The sequence below is a fragment of the Heptranchias perlo genome, chromosome 6 (genome assembly GCF_035084215.1).
Source record: "Heptranchias perlo isolate sHepPer1 chromosome 6, sHepPer1.hap1, whole genome shotgun sequence".
NCBI lineage: Eukaryota > Metazoa > Chordata > Chondrichthyes > Hexanchiformes > Hexanchidae > Heptranchias > Heptranchias perlo.
Genome location: NC_090330.1, coordinates 47568123 through 47581526, shown reverse-complemented (window position 1 = coordinate 47581526; position 13404 = coordinate 47568123). Strand labels below are relative to the sequence as shown.

The window sequence follows — 13404 nt, the reverse complement described above, 5'->3', positions numbered from 1 at the left end:
GGGAATACTTCAGTAAATGTTTTCAGTCTTTTAAAAGTTCTCCTTATTCACTTCACTGTGTAATTTTTCTGTGAAAGTAGAATCATGCTACTTAAATACCTGTTGCTTCAGTAACATAGGGTGGCATGGTCATGTTTGAAAATGAATACTACTTTGAATCTGTGAAAACAGTGAAATGTGCTTGCCTTCGAAATTGACCAGATCCTAAATTAGGTTACAGGAAAATTCTTGATTTTTTGGATTTATTTAAAATGAAACCTGGAGCTCCCCCAATACCCAGGTTGTGGAGATGCCGGTGATGGACTGGGGTTGACAATTGTAAACAATTTTACAACACCAAGTTATAGTCCAGCAATTTTATTTTAAATTCACAAGCTTTCGGAGGCTTCCTCCTTCCTCAGGTGAACGTTTCCAACAACGTTCACCTGAGGAAGGAGAATACCCAGGTGGCAGTGCATGGTGCTCAGCTACGTAGACCAGACTGGTCCTAGGTTTGATCCCTAGTCTGCACTCTTAATTAATCTGAACTGGCGTTGGGGGCACTGCAGTTGGTCTCAGTGTTTTCAAGTTTGGAAAATCAACTAGGGATCCTCATCCCAGTGATTATCCAGTGCCTCTTGGTGAAAATTGTGGATGTTGATATCAAGATCAGGTTTAATTGTGATGTTCCCCCACCTCTTCAAAGATGGAACAGCTTATTGATGCACACTGTCTAGTCCTAAACGTAAAGAATGGCTACTTCCATATGGTAGAGTAGGGCTGAACAAAATTCAAGACCGTTAGCCAAAATGAACTCTTATGATTTTCATGACTACACCACAACAATAGCAAGCACAAAATACATATTTAGACTGGATTTAATCCTCTATGTCCAACCTGACTGAGACTGATCAGCATACTTCTATTTGCAACATGCTTGAAGCTCCTATACTTTACTGTGGAGTTGAGGTAGAAGATCACTCATGATCTTATTGAATGGCAGAGCAGGCTCGAGGGGCCGTATGGCCTACTCCTGCTCCTGCTCCTGTTTATATTCTTAGGGTTTAGCCTTTTAGTAAACATGATACCAGTTGAAATTAAGTTGATAGATCTTCCCTCCACCCCCAATTGCAACAATAGGAAGGCACAATGTAGTCCAGCCAAGAATGACTTGACCTATAAATTAGATTTGTGTTTATTATAATGGTTGAACTAATTAATGTATCCGATCAAATGAATAACTGTTACCTTTGAGAAATAAGTAGACAATTGAAAATTGAATAACTGCTACCTTTGAGAAATAAGTAGACAATTGAAAATTGCACAGGAATCAGAGCCATTAGTCTCTTAGGTGAAAATCGCCCCCCACTGAGCAAGATTTTGGCACTCAATCCAGCATCCCACACTAAGCTGGAATCTGGCCCTAAACCCCCCACTCCATCAATGCAAGATATCTGCCTCAAACCAATCTCCCCCAACTGATGAGGCTTTCTCTCCCCCCCCCCCCCTTCCCCATTGAAGAAGAATTACATCCTTAACCCCAACCCTCCATTGAACAAGAGAGTGAACCCAGCAGTCCTCCTCCACAGAACAAGAACAATGTCCAAACCTAACCCCACTGAGGAATTGTTTGGCCTTTAACCTTCTGCCCTCACTGAGCAAATTTATTGCACATAACAACATTGAGCAAGAGTTAGGCCATTAATCTGCCTTCAATGAGTAAGATTTAAGCCGCCAGCCCCCACCCCACCACCCACAGCTTAACTCAGGCTCTGATGCCACACCACCCCCACTGAGCAAGATTTAAGTCCCTGTTCCTCCAGATTTTAAACCCCCTATCCCATTCCAAACCACCCACTGGTTGCCAATCCCTTCCCCCCCCCCCCCCCCCCCACACTGGCTGCAGTTGCCCCTCGCAAGCTACCTCCACCTGCTTTATTTTCCCCTTTTACAGTAAGCCCCCCCCCCACCCCACAACCAAGTGCATTTCCCATCCACAACAGCCTTCTCCACCATCTCCATCTGAGTTAGATCACCCCTCAACCATCTAAACTCAAGTGACTCTTAGCCAAGTTTATGCAACCAGTCCTCATAATTTAACCCTTTAAGCCCCAGTATCATTCTGGTGAATCGGCATTATACCCCTTTCACGGCCAATATATCTTTCCAAGTTCAGTGCCCAAAACTGAAGGCAGCACTCCAGATTGGGTCGGACCAAGACTCTATAGAATTGAAGCATAACTCCCTTCCCCTTGTATTCCATCCCCCTTGAGATAAAGCCCAAGATTCCATTAGCCTTTGTGATTACTTTTTGTACCTATGCACTAGCTTTGTGATTTATGTACATGGACATCTAAATCTCTTGGCTCCTCCACAGCACCAAGTCTCACCATTAAGAAAATATTCCAGTTTGTCTTTCTCAGATCCAAAGTGGATGCCCTCACACTTACATTGCTCTCCATCTGCCACAGTTTTTACCACTAACTTCCTGCCCCCATGCACATCACTTAAACTGCGCCTTCTAACAATTGTGTCATCTGCAAACTTGGATGTACAACTCTCCATTTCTTCATCCAAGCCATTAATATATATGGTGAAAAGCTGACGCCCCAGTACAGATCCCTGAGGAACGCTGCTTGTCACATCCCGCCAATCGATGAATGAACTCTTTATTCCTGCTCCCCGTCTCCTACCTCCCAAACAATTACCGACCCATGTCACATGGTTACCTCCAATTCTGTGCACTCTCAATTTTGATCTCTTGTGTGGAATCTTAGCACATGCCTTCTGGAAGTCCATATAGACTCATCCATAGACATTACCCTATCCACCATGGAGCACCCTAGGACATTGCAAATACTCATATGTAAGAGTTACAGTATGGAATTAGTCCAGGTTGAATATTATTAACAGTTAAGGAAGTGTCTCAATTTTTGTTTTTGTTTCAAGGAAAGCACGTGAGTTAAAAGTTCTGTACAAATATTGTAAGCTGCTGTATTGTCTATTGCAACTGCTTATTTGTTAGTTTTAATAAACCTGTTCCATAAGTTGTCGCCTAAACCAAAAATCTGATGATGTTCTGCCGCTTTCCAAAGTCTAAGCATTCAGGAGGACGTGGGTCATATTCAGTAAGCTAAGTACAGTAATGAGGGTTCCTGTTTGACCTAGAGACAATGCTATATTGCACTTCATGTAAAATCACGTTCTTGTTCACAAGAAGTGAGTTCTCGCTTAAAGGAGTGATTTTGGTATAGAACATGAGAAATATCTAGACAAAGCCTAAAAACCAATTCTGTATTCCATCAAATACTTATATCTAATAAATTCTATTTTCTTTGTTTTATTATTCTGGCCCTACAGTTTCAACTGTTATAAATGTGATAGAAACTGAATAAAAGATCTGGTTACACACTCATGATATTGAGCTATCTACAGTGCATTCCTCATTGCTCTGTTTATATTTCTAGCCTAGTGTTTTAATGACTAGGAGAATTTGCATGGCTTAACAAGGGTGATTCAAAGATATGCTTCCTGCAAGCCCTGCTCCCCACTGGGAGAACTGGATTGTGGAATCATTGTTCACATTTAGTACTAGACAAAAGACTAGTACATTCAACAACAAAACAGTGTTAGTATGACTGGCTGTTAGAACAAAGAATTTAGTCCAGTTGTAGTGCATGCTTATTGTGCTCTAGCGCTTCCAAAAGTGAGGCGCATTTTATTCATACCTTTTGTAAATTGAAGAAATGCTTGTTTGAGATTTAGTCCACATTGTGGTCAGTGACTGACATAATAGACAAATGTCTTCAACTATTTACTTTTAATAGAAAATGCATTGACTTGTTTACTCTGACTCGTAGCTGCTCCCCTAATACTTGTGATTTTACAAATTGTGAACTTGTCTGCTGTAAACCTGTGGCCAAACAAAACTACCACTGGTGTGCAGATTTCATTTTGTTCTATAACTATTGAACTTAAAACATGTCTTGTGTTAATAACTCTGCTGCCTAATGCCTGCAATGTATTGGCAGTAGTTACAACTGCATAACTACTTCAAAAAGCCAGATATCATGGCTGGTCAGTAAATATGGGAAGCACTGTAACAACTCAATCTTACTGACCATTGCTGCCAAAAGTTGCATGTGCCTGGTCCATAAATGAATTGAGTAGTGCAGTGTTTTTATTTCCGTAAGCTAATTCAGATGATTGTTTGTTGTTTCACAGATTGTGTACAATTTACTTGACCTAAGGGAAATTTCTGTGGCCAGATATTTTCACATATGTGGCTGCACTAGGCCAAGCACTTGCCAATTTTTAAGTTTTACTTTGCTTTTATTATATTTTGGTGACTTCCTGCATCTGTTCAGGTGAAAGATGTCATTGCGGGGGAAAGAAACCCTTCCACTTTTGGCATCAAGTGTCCGCATCCATCACTCCCGAGTCATTTGTACTACGGTTTACAGGCAGAGTAAAGTCCCCCTTCTCTGATCTGACAAAGTGCTTAGACCTACCTTGAAGAGCACCTGTACTGCACCAGTGTAAATGTTTGCATTTTCTGCACCAGCCATCCTCATAGATTCTGAGTGAAATTCTGAATTTATGTTGAATTACATGCATTTTTTGCTGTGGATCTATTTCTACTAAGGACTACTTAGAAATGGCCTAAATTCAGTTTACAAATGAAATATCAGTCGAGTCCAGATTTGATGTAAGGTCCCAGAGTTGAGAGGGCAAAGTGCCAGCACACTGCCCCATACATTTTCATTGGTGACAAGTTAAAGTGCACTACATTTCTATTCCTGTGTCAGTGAAGTGATCTGGTTGCTGCATGAAAAGCCAACATAGTTTGTAAAAGGCACAGCCACATCTCTTTCCTCACCTGTCTCCAGCTCCGACTTATTTCACGTGGTTTCCAACTTAAATTCCACCCTTCATGTTTCGGATCCACACGTGGTTACAGATATCTCCATAATATTCAACGTTCCTTGAACCACTGCTCTTGTCGCTTCCTGAGATCCACGCTCAACACCATGCGCCGCCACATGCACGTTCTCGACCTCTCCAGCAGCAGCAACTCACTCCATTTGAGTTGTCCTATTCCGCAGTTCCATTTCCTCCTTTGCCTCAACAAAAAACTTTTCTTCTTCCTTTCATGTGTCAAGGACTGCAAGCTTCAGCAACTCTTGGATACCAATGCCCCTCCTGATCCTTCTTCCCCCTCACTTTCCTGTGACCCCCATCCCTCCCTCCAATCTCACCTTTTGCTGTGTTTTCACTATCCCTGCTGACCTTCCACTCTCTGACCCTAAATGATTAGTCCTCAGCAAAGGCCTTAGCTGCATCCCCTTATGCCCCCACCCCAATGAATTTTAAGCTTGACGTGATGCTGAGCTCTTCTTCGGACACCTTCGCCTCCGCGCCCACTTCTTTGGCCAGGAGTCTTCCCCCCGCACAGCGGACCCTTTCTCACATCTTCAGAATTCTCATTCCACCTGGACCACTCCCTCTTACTCTCTCTTAATCTTTTCATTGCGAACTGCTGGCGTGACATTGGCCGTCTCAATTTCTCTACTCCTCTCACTCACTCTAATCTACTTCTCTCTTGCAGCACTCCATTCTTTCAGGTCTATTTATGAAAGGGAAATCATGTTTGTCAAACTTATTCAAGTTCAATGAGGATGTAATTAGTAGAATAGATAAGGGGGAACCAGTGGATGTGGTGTATTTGGATTTTCAGAATGCTTTCAGTAAGATCCCACACTGGAGGTTGGTGAACAAAGTTAAAGCACGTGGAATTGGGGGTAATATACTGCCATGGATCGAGTATTGCTTAACAGACAGAAAACAGAATGTAGGAATAAACAGGTCTTTCAGCTTGGCTGACTGTGACTAGTGGGGTACCGCAGGGATCAGTGCTTGGGCCCCGGCTATTCACAAAATATATCAAAGATTTGGATGAGGGAACCAAATTTGATATTTCCAAGTTAGCTGATAACACAAAACTAGGTGGGAATGTCAGTTGTGAGGAGGATGCAAAGCAGCTTAAAGGGGGTATAGACTGGTTAAGTCGGCAAGAACAAGGCAGATGGAGTATAATGTGGAAAAATGTGAAGTTATCCATTTTGGTAGGAAAAACAGAAATGCAGGGAATTTTTTAAATGGTGAGAGATTGGGAAATGTTGATGTTCAAAGGGACCTGGGTGTCCTTGTACGTGAGTCACTGAAAGCTAACATGCAGGTGCCAACAAGCAATTAGGAAGACAAATTGTATGTTGGCCTTTATTACAAGAGGATTTGAGTACAGGAGTAAAGATGTCTTAGTACAATTATATAGGGCCTTAGTGAGACTGCACCCGGAGTATTGTGTACAATTTTGATCTCCTTACCTAAGGGAGGATATACTTGCCATAGAGGGAGTGCAACAAAGGTTCACCAGACTGATTCCTGGGATGGCAGGATTGTCGTATGAGGAGAGATTGAGTAGACTAGGCCTGTATTCTCCAGCGTTTAGAAGATTGAGAGATGATCTCATTCAAACGTACAAAATTCTTACAGGGCTCGACAGGGTAGATGCAGGGAGGATGTTTCCCCTGGCTGAGGAGCCTAGAAGCAAGGGTCACAGTCTCAGAATAAGGGGTAGACCATTTAAGACTGAGATGAGGAGAAATTTCTTCACTCAGAGGGTGGTGAATCTTTGGAATTCTCTACCCCTGAGGGCTGTGGAGGCTCAGTCATTGAGTACATTCAAAACAGAGATCGATAGGTTTCTATATAAAGGCATCAAGGGATATGGGGATAGTGCAGGAAAATGGCGTTGAGGTATAAGATCAGCCATGATCTTGGAGATTCCCCGAAACCCCCCCCCCACCCACCCCAACCACGGCCTCCAACCTCATAGACCCCCAACTCCGCACAGCCCACTTCTACCTCCTTCCCATCGTTTCAGCCCCTTCTCGCCCCACGAAACTTATTTCCTCCTATCTCAACTTTTTCTCTCCCCTTGTCCAGTCCCTTCCGACCTACATCTGCAACTCTTCTGACGCCCTCCGCTACTTTAACAGTTTCCAGTTCACCGTCTCCTTTTCACTATGGATGTCCAGGCCCGCTATACCTCCATCCCCCACGAGGACGGCCTGCGGGCCCTCCGCTTCCTTCTTGAACGGAGGCTCAACCAGTTCCGATCCACCACCACCCTCCTCCGCCTGGCTGAACTTGTTCTTACATTGAATAACTTCTCCTTTGACTACACTCACTTCCTCCAAATAAAAGGTGTCGCTATGGGAGCCCATACGGGTCCTAGCTGCCTTTTTGTGGGATACGTGGAACATTCCTATTCCAGTCCGACTCAGATCCCCTCCCTCACCGCTGATGACTGTATCAGTGCCGCTTCCTGTTCTCACCCCAAACTGGAAAATTTCATCAACTTTGCTTCCAATTTCCACCTTTCCCTCGCCTTCATATGGCCCATCTCCGATTCTTCCCTTCTTCGACTTCTCTATCTCCATTTCTGGGAATAGGCTGTCAACCAATATCTATTATAAGACCACTGACTCCCACTTGGTTACACTTCCTCCCACCTTGCTTCCTGTAAGGACTGTAGTCCCTTCTCCCAGTTTCTCTGTCTCCATTGCATCTGTTCTGACTATGTCACCTTCCACACCAGTGCTTCTGATGTCTTCCTTTTTCCTCAACCGAGGATTCCCATCCACTGTAGTTGACAGGGCCCTCGACAGTGTGTGTCATATTTCCCACACTTCTGCCCTCACCCCTTCCCTTCCCTCCCAGAACCACGATAGGGTTCCCCCAAGTCCTCACCTTCAACCACACCAGCCTCCACATTCAACGTATCATCCTCCACCATTTCTGCCACCTCCAGCGCGATCCCACCACCAAACACATTTTCCCTTCCTCTCCCCTTTGAGCATTCAGATGGAACCGTTCCCTCTGCGACACCCTGGTCCACTCTTCTATCACCCCCAACACCCGCTCTCTTCCCCACGGCATCTTCCCATGCAAGTACAGGAGATGCAACACCTGCCCTTTCACCTCCTCCCTTCCCACCGTGCAGGGCCCCAAACACTCCTTTCAAGTGAAACAGCGCTTTCAGTATATTGTATTCGCTGCACACAATGCGGTCTCCTCAACATGGGGAGACCAAACACAGATTGGATGATAGCTTTGCTGAACACCTCTGCTTTGTCCGCAATCGTGACCCTGACCTGCCAGTCGCTTGCCATTTTAATTCCCCATCCCACTCCACTCTGACCTCTCTGTCCTCGGCCTCTTACACTGTTCCAGTGAAGCTCAACGTAGGCTCGAGGAATAGCTCTTCATCTTTCGTTTAGGCACTTTACAACCTTCCAGACTCTACGTTGATTTCAATAACTTCAGACCATAACCGTTGCTCCCTTTTTTTGTTCAATATATTTTTTTATTTATTGGACTGCAGCTGCTGGTTATGGCTTTGCTGTTGCCACTTACAGCTACTCTAGTCCAATCTTTTGTTTTTTAACTTGTCCAATTACCACCCTCCTTGCCTTGCACTGTCATTCCTTTTGTTATTTAATCACTCTTGCCTTCTACCCTATCACAGACTTTCCTTTTTTGTTCTTTCCTTCCCTCCCCTCCCCCTCCGACTTTCCCTGGCTGTGTACTTGCTTAAAAAATTTAACATCTTCCAGTGCTGGTCGGTTTTCGATCAGAACATTAACTCTGTTTCTTTCTCCACAGATGCTGCCTCACTTGCTGAGCTTTTCCAGCATTTTCTGTTTTTATTTCAGATTTACAGCATCTACAGTATTTTGCTTTTGTTTTGGTAGTTTGTAAAAAAAATTCCATTCACATCACCTTATCAACAGACTTAGCTGTGAACAGGATTATTGCTGATGAAAACCGCTTGTTAACAGAAGTACCAACAAAATGGTAAAGGAAATATAGTCCTAGAAATTCCATGGCGATTTTCCAGATCTCCTCTTGTAACTTCTGTGGGAGACCATTGGAACCCCCAGAAAAATGGTGTAATCGGCCATCTGCATTATTTCTGTGGGGGTTCCAATATCTGGAATTTCATGGCCAAAATGTTTACAGGAAGTCAGAATATTTTGCAGATGCTTTTGCATATTATCAGTCATACAACTGCTGAGAACCTTACAAAACAAGAACTTCCCTATTGCTATTCTCTGATTAATGAAATAAATCCTGCTAATTCCTTTATTTCACTGAATTAGACATTTTAATTTGGTCTGCAAAACTATAATTTGATCTGGATTTGGCAGATGGCAAGTTCGAACATCGCTTTCCATAGTTGGATGGAATACTGAGTTATGTCCATTTATCAATTATTTAGCAATCTTTATATTAGTGCTTTGCTTGAGAAGCAAATTGCTCATTTTAGACTGATCTGGTCATAATAAGCTTACTAAGATGTAAATAGTTATAATTTGTACATTGAATTCAATCTGTAAATCACAGTAACAAAAAATCAAATCTATTTTTCATAAACATATAAGATTTCTTTGCAAAATCCTTATTTTTAAACTGCCCAAAACCTGTAGTTTTTTTTTAACTAGAAGTTTATTAGTATAATTTATACTGCAACAGATTATTTCAAATCCTAGAAAGTTGTCACAGGGCTACAATTACATAGAGTCTACAACATAGAAACAGGCCATTTGTCCCAACTGGTCTGTGCCGGCGTTTATGCTCCACATGAGCCTTCTCCCACCCCACTTCATCAAACCCTATCAGCGTATCCTTCCATTCCTTTCTCCCTCGTGTGCTTATCTCGCTTCCCCTTAAATGCATCTATGCTATTTGTCTCAACTACTCCTTGTGGTAGCCCGTTCCACATTCTTATCACTCTGGGTTAAGAAGTTTCCTGAATTCCCTATTGGATTTATTAGTGACTATCTTGTATTTATGACCTCTGGTTTTGGACTCCCCCACAAGTGGGAACATTTCCTCTACGTCTACCCTATCAAACCCTTTCACTATCTTAAAGACTTCTATCAGGTCACCTCTCAGCCTTCTCTTTTCGAGAGAAAAGAGTCTAAAAACAGTGTGAAAATTGTATTTATTTTAGATTGATGCATGAAGTTTTGTGATCATGTACAGAAACAAAAAATTATTTTATTAACTTATTAGGGCTTTCACTCGAGTATATACTTTTGGACCTACATTTCGAGCAGAGAATTCCCAAACCAGAAGACATTTAGCAGAGTTTTATATGGTGGAAGCAGAACTTGCCTTCAGTGAAAGCTTGAAAGACATTATGGAGGTAAAGATTCAACAGTTGCATAAACATTTATGATACTGAGCTGGTTTTCAACATTGTCCTCAATATAACCTATATTGGACATGACTGGTTAATCTGTTGCCCATAATGACTTAACCGTGTACCATAATCATAAACACAAGTTGGGTTATAATGTACATTTTATAAATTAACAATATTCCTCTCATACAATCCTTATCTTGCAGAATTAGTGTTATGGCACCTCTTTGTGACTATTCATAGCTTTTGTATGTGACATGATATGCAAAGATGGTTTTGTAATCTTATTTTTGGGTTAACTACCAAACTAATCAACAAATTGATTAAAGTAAAACTAAAACCACTATTTCCTGGTTGAAATGTTAAAAATGTATATTTTAAAAATTTACATCACTAGCTGCGAACATGTCTAGTTCCATTATGATCAGTATAGACGAAAATGCTAATTGTCTTGCCCGTTAGATCAGTTACTTAATATGCTTTTCTTAAAATTCCCTGAATTGCTTTCGTGGCCCGTTTTAAGAACTCAATTTATTCATCCGCACTCCTTTTTGCATATTCCAAGATCCCATTTGTAATTCATGCAGCCTAACCATCGTATGCTAGTTGCTTAATCATCATGGCTTGCTTTTCTCAAAATTGAGTGCATCAGCCATATAACTCTGAAAGCTTGATTACGGTGTTTAAATAGTTAAAACCAGTGTTTATTGAACAGAACCATCTAACACTCCCACTGCTTTTCATGTAACATTTCTGTAAATGGAGCTTTTGAAGAAAGATTGTTGTGTACTATTCAAATATTCATCCTTGTCGGGAAAGCTCTTGCAAATTTGTGGTTTCATAAAGGTTGAGAACATTAAGTTATCAACATAACTTTTTCCAAGTTGGTGGCTGAAAAGCGTGCCTGTTTCTCAACTGTTCCAGTAAGTTAGAGGCAATTCTTACAGTAATGTTACTTTATTAATATTAGTAAAACACATTGTGTACATCAGCAGTACAGATTCCACCCCCCCCCCCCCGCCCCTCCAAAAATCTCCCTGGAACAACTATATTCATTCTACGCAATTTAGGGCCTCGGGTTTGCAACTTTTTTCTTTCTGGCTGCTGAGCTATTTTATGTCAGGGCTTTTACAATCTGGCTTTGTTTAAGGTACTTAATTCATGTTGCCAGGGAGACTTCAAACTAAAGATTATAAATTCTAACATTTTAATTATCCTAAGTTTGAGAACTCTCTTACCCCATGCTCTGAAGAATATTTGTTTAAATCTAAAAAACTTACAATAAGAACATAAGAAATTGGAGCAGGAGTAGGCCAATCGGCCCCTCGAGCCTGCTCCGCCATTCAATAAGATCATGGCGGAGCAGGCTCGAGGGGCCGATTGGCCTACTCCTGCTCCACTTATCATCGTAAAATGATAAGTGGATAGAGCAGAAAGCCATTGTATCTGTGCTGGTTCTTTGGTAGACCAAAAACTAATTCAACTGTTTTGTTCTCTCCATATTACCCTGCTTCAAATATTTTTCTAATTTTTCCCTTAAAAGATGCAATGATCTCTGCAGCATCCACTCCCTGTGGCAAACCATTCCATGCTCCATCAACCCTCGATGTAAAGAAATTTCTCCTAACCCCTCTCCTCACTGTCTTAGTGACGATTTTAACTTGATCTCTCATCACCAACTCTCTAGCGAAGGAAATCGTTTCTCCCAATCCATTCTAACAAAACTCTTTTATAATTTCAAAAACTTCTATTAAATCTCCTCTTCATCTGTGCTACAATAGTTTCTCCTCATAACCATACTTTCCCTGGCAGCCTGGTGAATCTATGCTGTAGGCTGTCTATGATTTTAATATCTTTTCTATAATGGGGTGCCCAAAATTGTGCACAATACTCTAACTGTGGACCAACCAATGTTTTGTATAAATTCATCATGACTGCTTACTTTTGTACTCTATGCCCCAATTTATAAAGCCTGGAATTCTCAGCCGCCTTAATGGCTTTAACTACTTGCACTTGCAAGGGATTATGTATTTGAACCCCTAGTTTTTTTTTTCATTTCAGTGTCTTCCCATTAAATGTATGCTCCCATTCCATGTTTTTTTTTGCAAAATGTATTCAGATTGTTGAATACAGACTTTTTAAAACTTATATTATATCTAGAATCACAGATATCCTTTATTTATTTAGACATCAAAATTGATTGTATTTTATGATCTGAATGCTTCATCTCTTCTAGTATGGTGACTAATTTAACTTAGATGTACTATTTTTTGTAATTTCAAAAAAGTTCCTGACTTTGCAGTTATCTGAAATTTTAGATAATTAAATCTTTCAGGTGATGTATTAGCAGAAATATTCACACACACACACATGTATAGCTAGTCCCTTCAGATCTCACCAAAATGGTTTAGTTGTTGTAGACTGAGAATGATTATAAGCTATTGAATTACTACTGACAAATACTATTGTGCTTGGAAATTCCCGATACCTTTACTTTTAAAGCTGCATGCTCCATAGTTTAATTTATATTTAATTACAAAATTCAGAAGCTTTCTCATTCATCCAGCCTCCATTTTCAAACAGCTATTGCTATCATGCCATGAGGGATAAAATATCACCTAGGCTCACTGCCCCTTAAGAAATTCATTTGATCTTATTCCACTCCATCAGGTTCTGGAGATTTGTCTACCTTAAGTCCCATTATTTTCTCCATTACCATTTTTTAAACTTATAATAAATCCAGTAAGTTCCTCCTTGATTTATTTTTATTTTCCCTTATACTGCTGGTATTGTATCCGCTTCCTTTACTGTGAAGATGAATACAAAGTACTCATTTAACAAATCTGCCACTTCCTTTTTGTCAATTACAGTATCACCCATGTCTGTCTTTAATGGGACCACATTCCCTTTTACTACTCTCTTTCTCAATATATTTATAGAAAACATTTACTGTTAGCTTTGCTATCCCTTGCAAGTTGCATATTCCCTTTTTACACCTCTTTTAATACTTTCTTTGTGTCCCTTTGTTGCTTTTTACAACACTCCCAGACTGCTGGATTTTGACTTTCTCCTTGCATTTACCTTTTCTTTTAGCTTGATACTGTATCTTACCTCATTTGTTGATCATGGTTGCTTAACTGCAAAATTGGAGC

The 13404-nt window shown here is 41.0% G+C and overlaps 1 protein-coding gene across 7 annotated transcripts in view; it reads left to right on the top strand.

The window, feature by feature from the left end:
* Positions 1 to 13404, top strand: part of nars2 (asparaginyl-tRNA synthetase 2, mitochondrial) — a 70163-nt gene that overhangs the window by 35889 nt on the left and 20870 nt on the right. For all 7 annotated transcript variants that reach the window (XM_067986249.1, XM_067986248.1, XM_067986251.1 and 4 more), the window contains one exon: positions 10123 to 10255. In XM_067986249.1, the coding sequence (XP_067842350.1) occupies positions 10123 to 10255 (133 nt within the window). The remainder of the gene's footprint in view (positions 1 to 10122; positions 10256 to 13404) is intronic.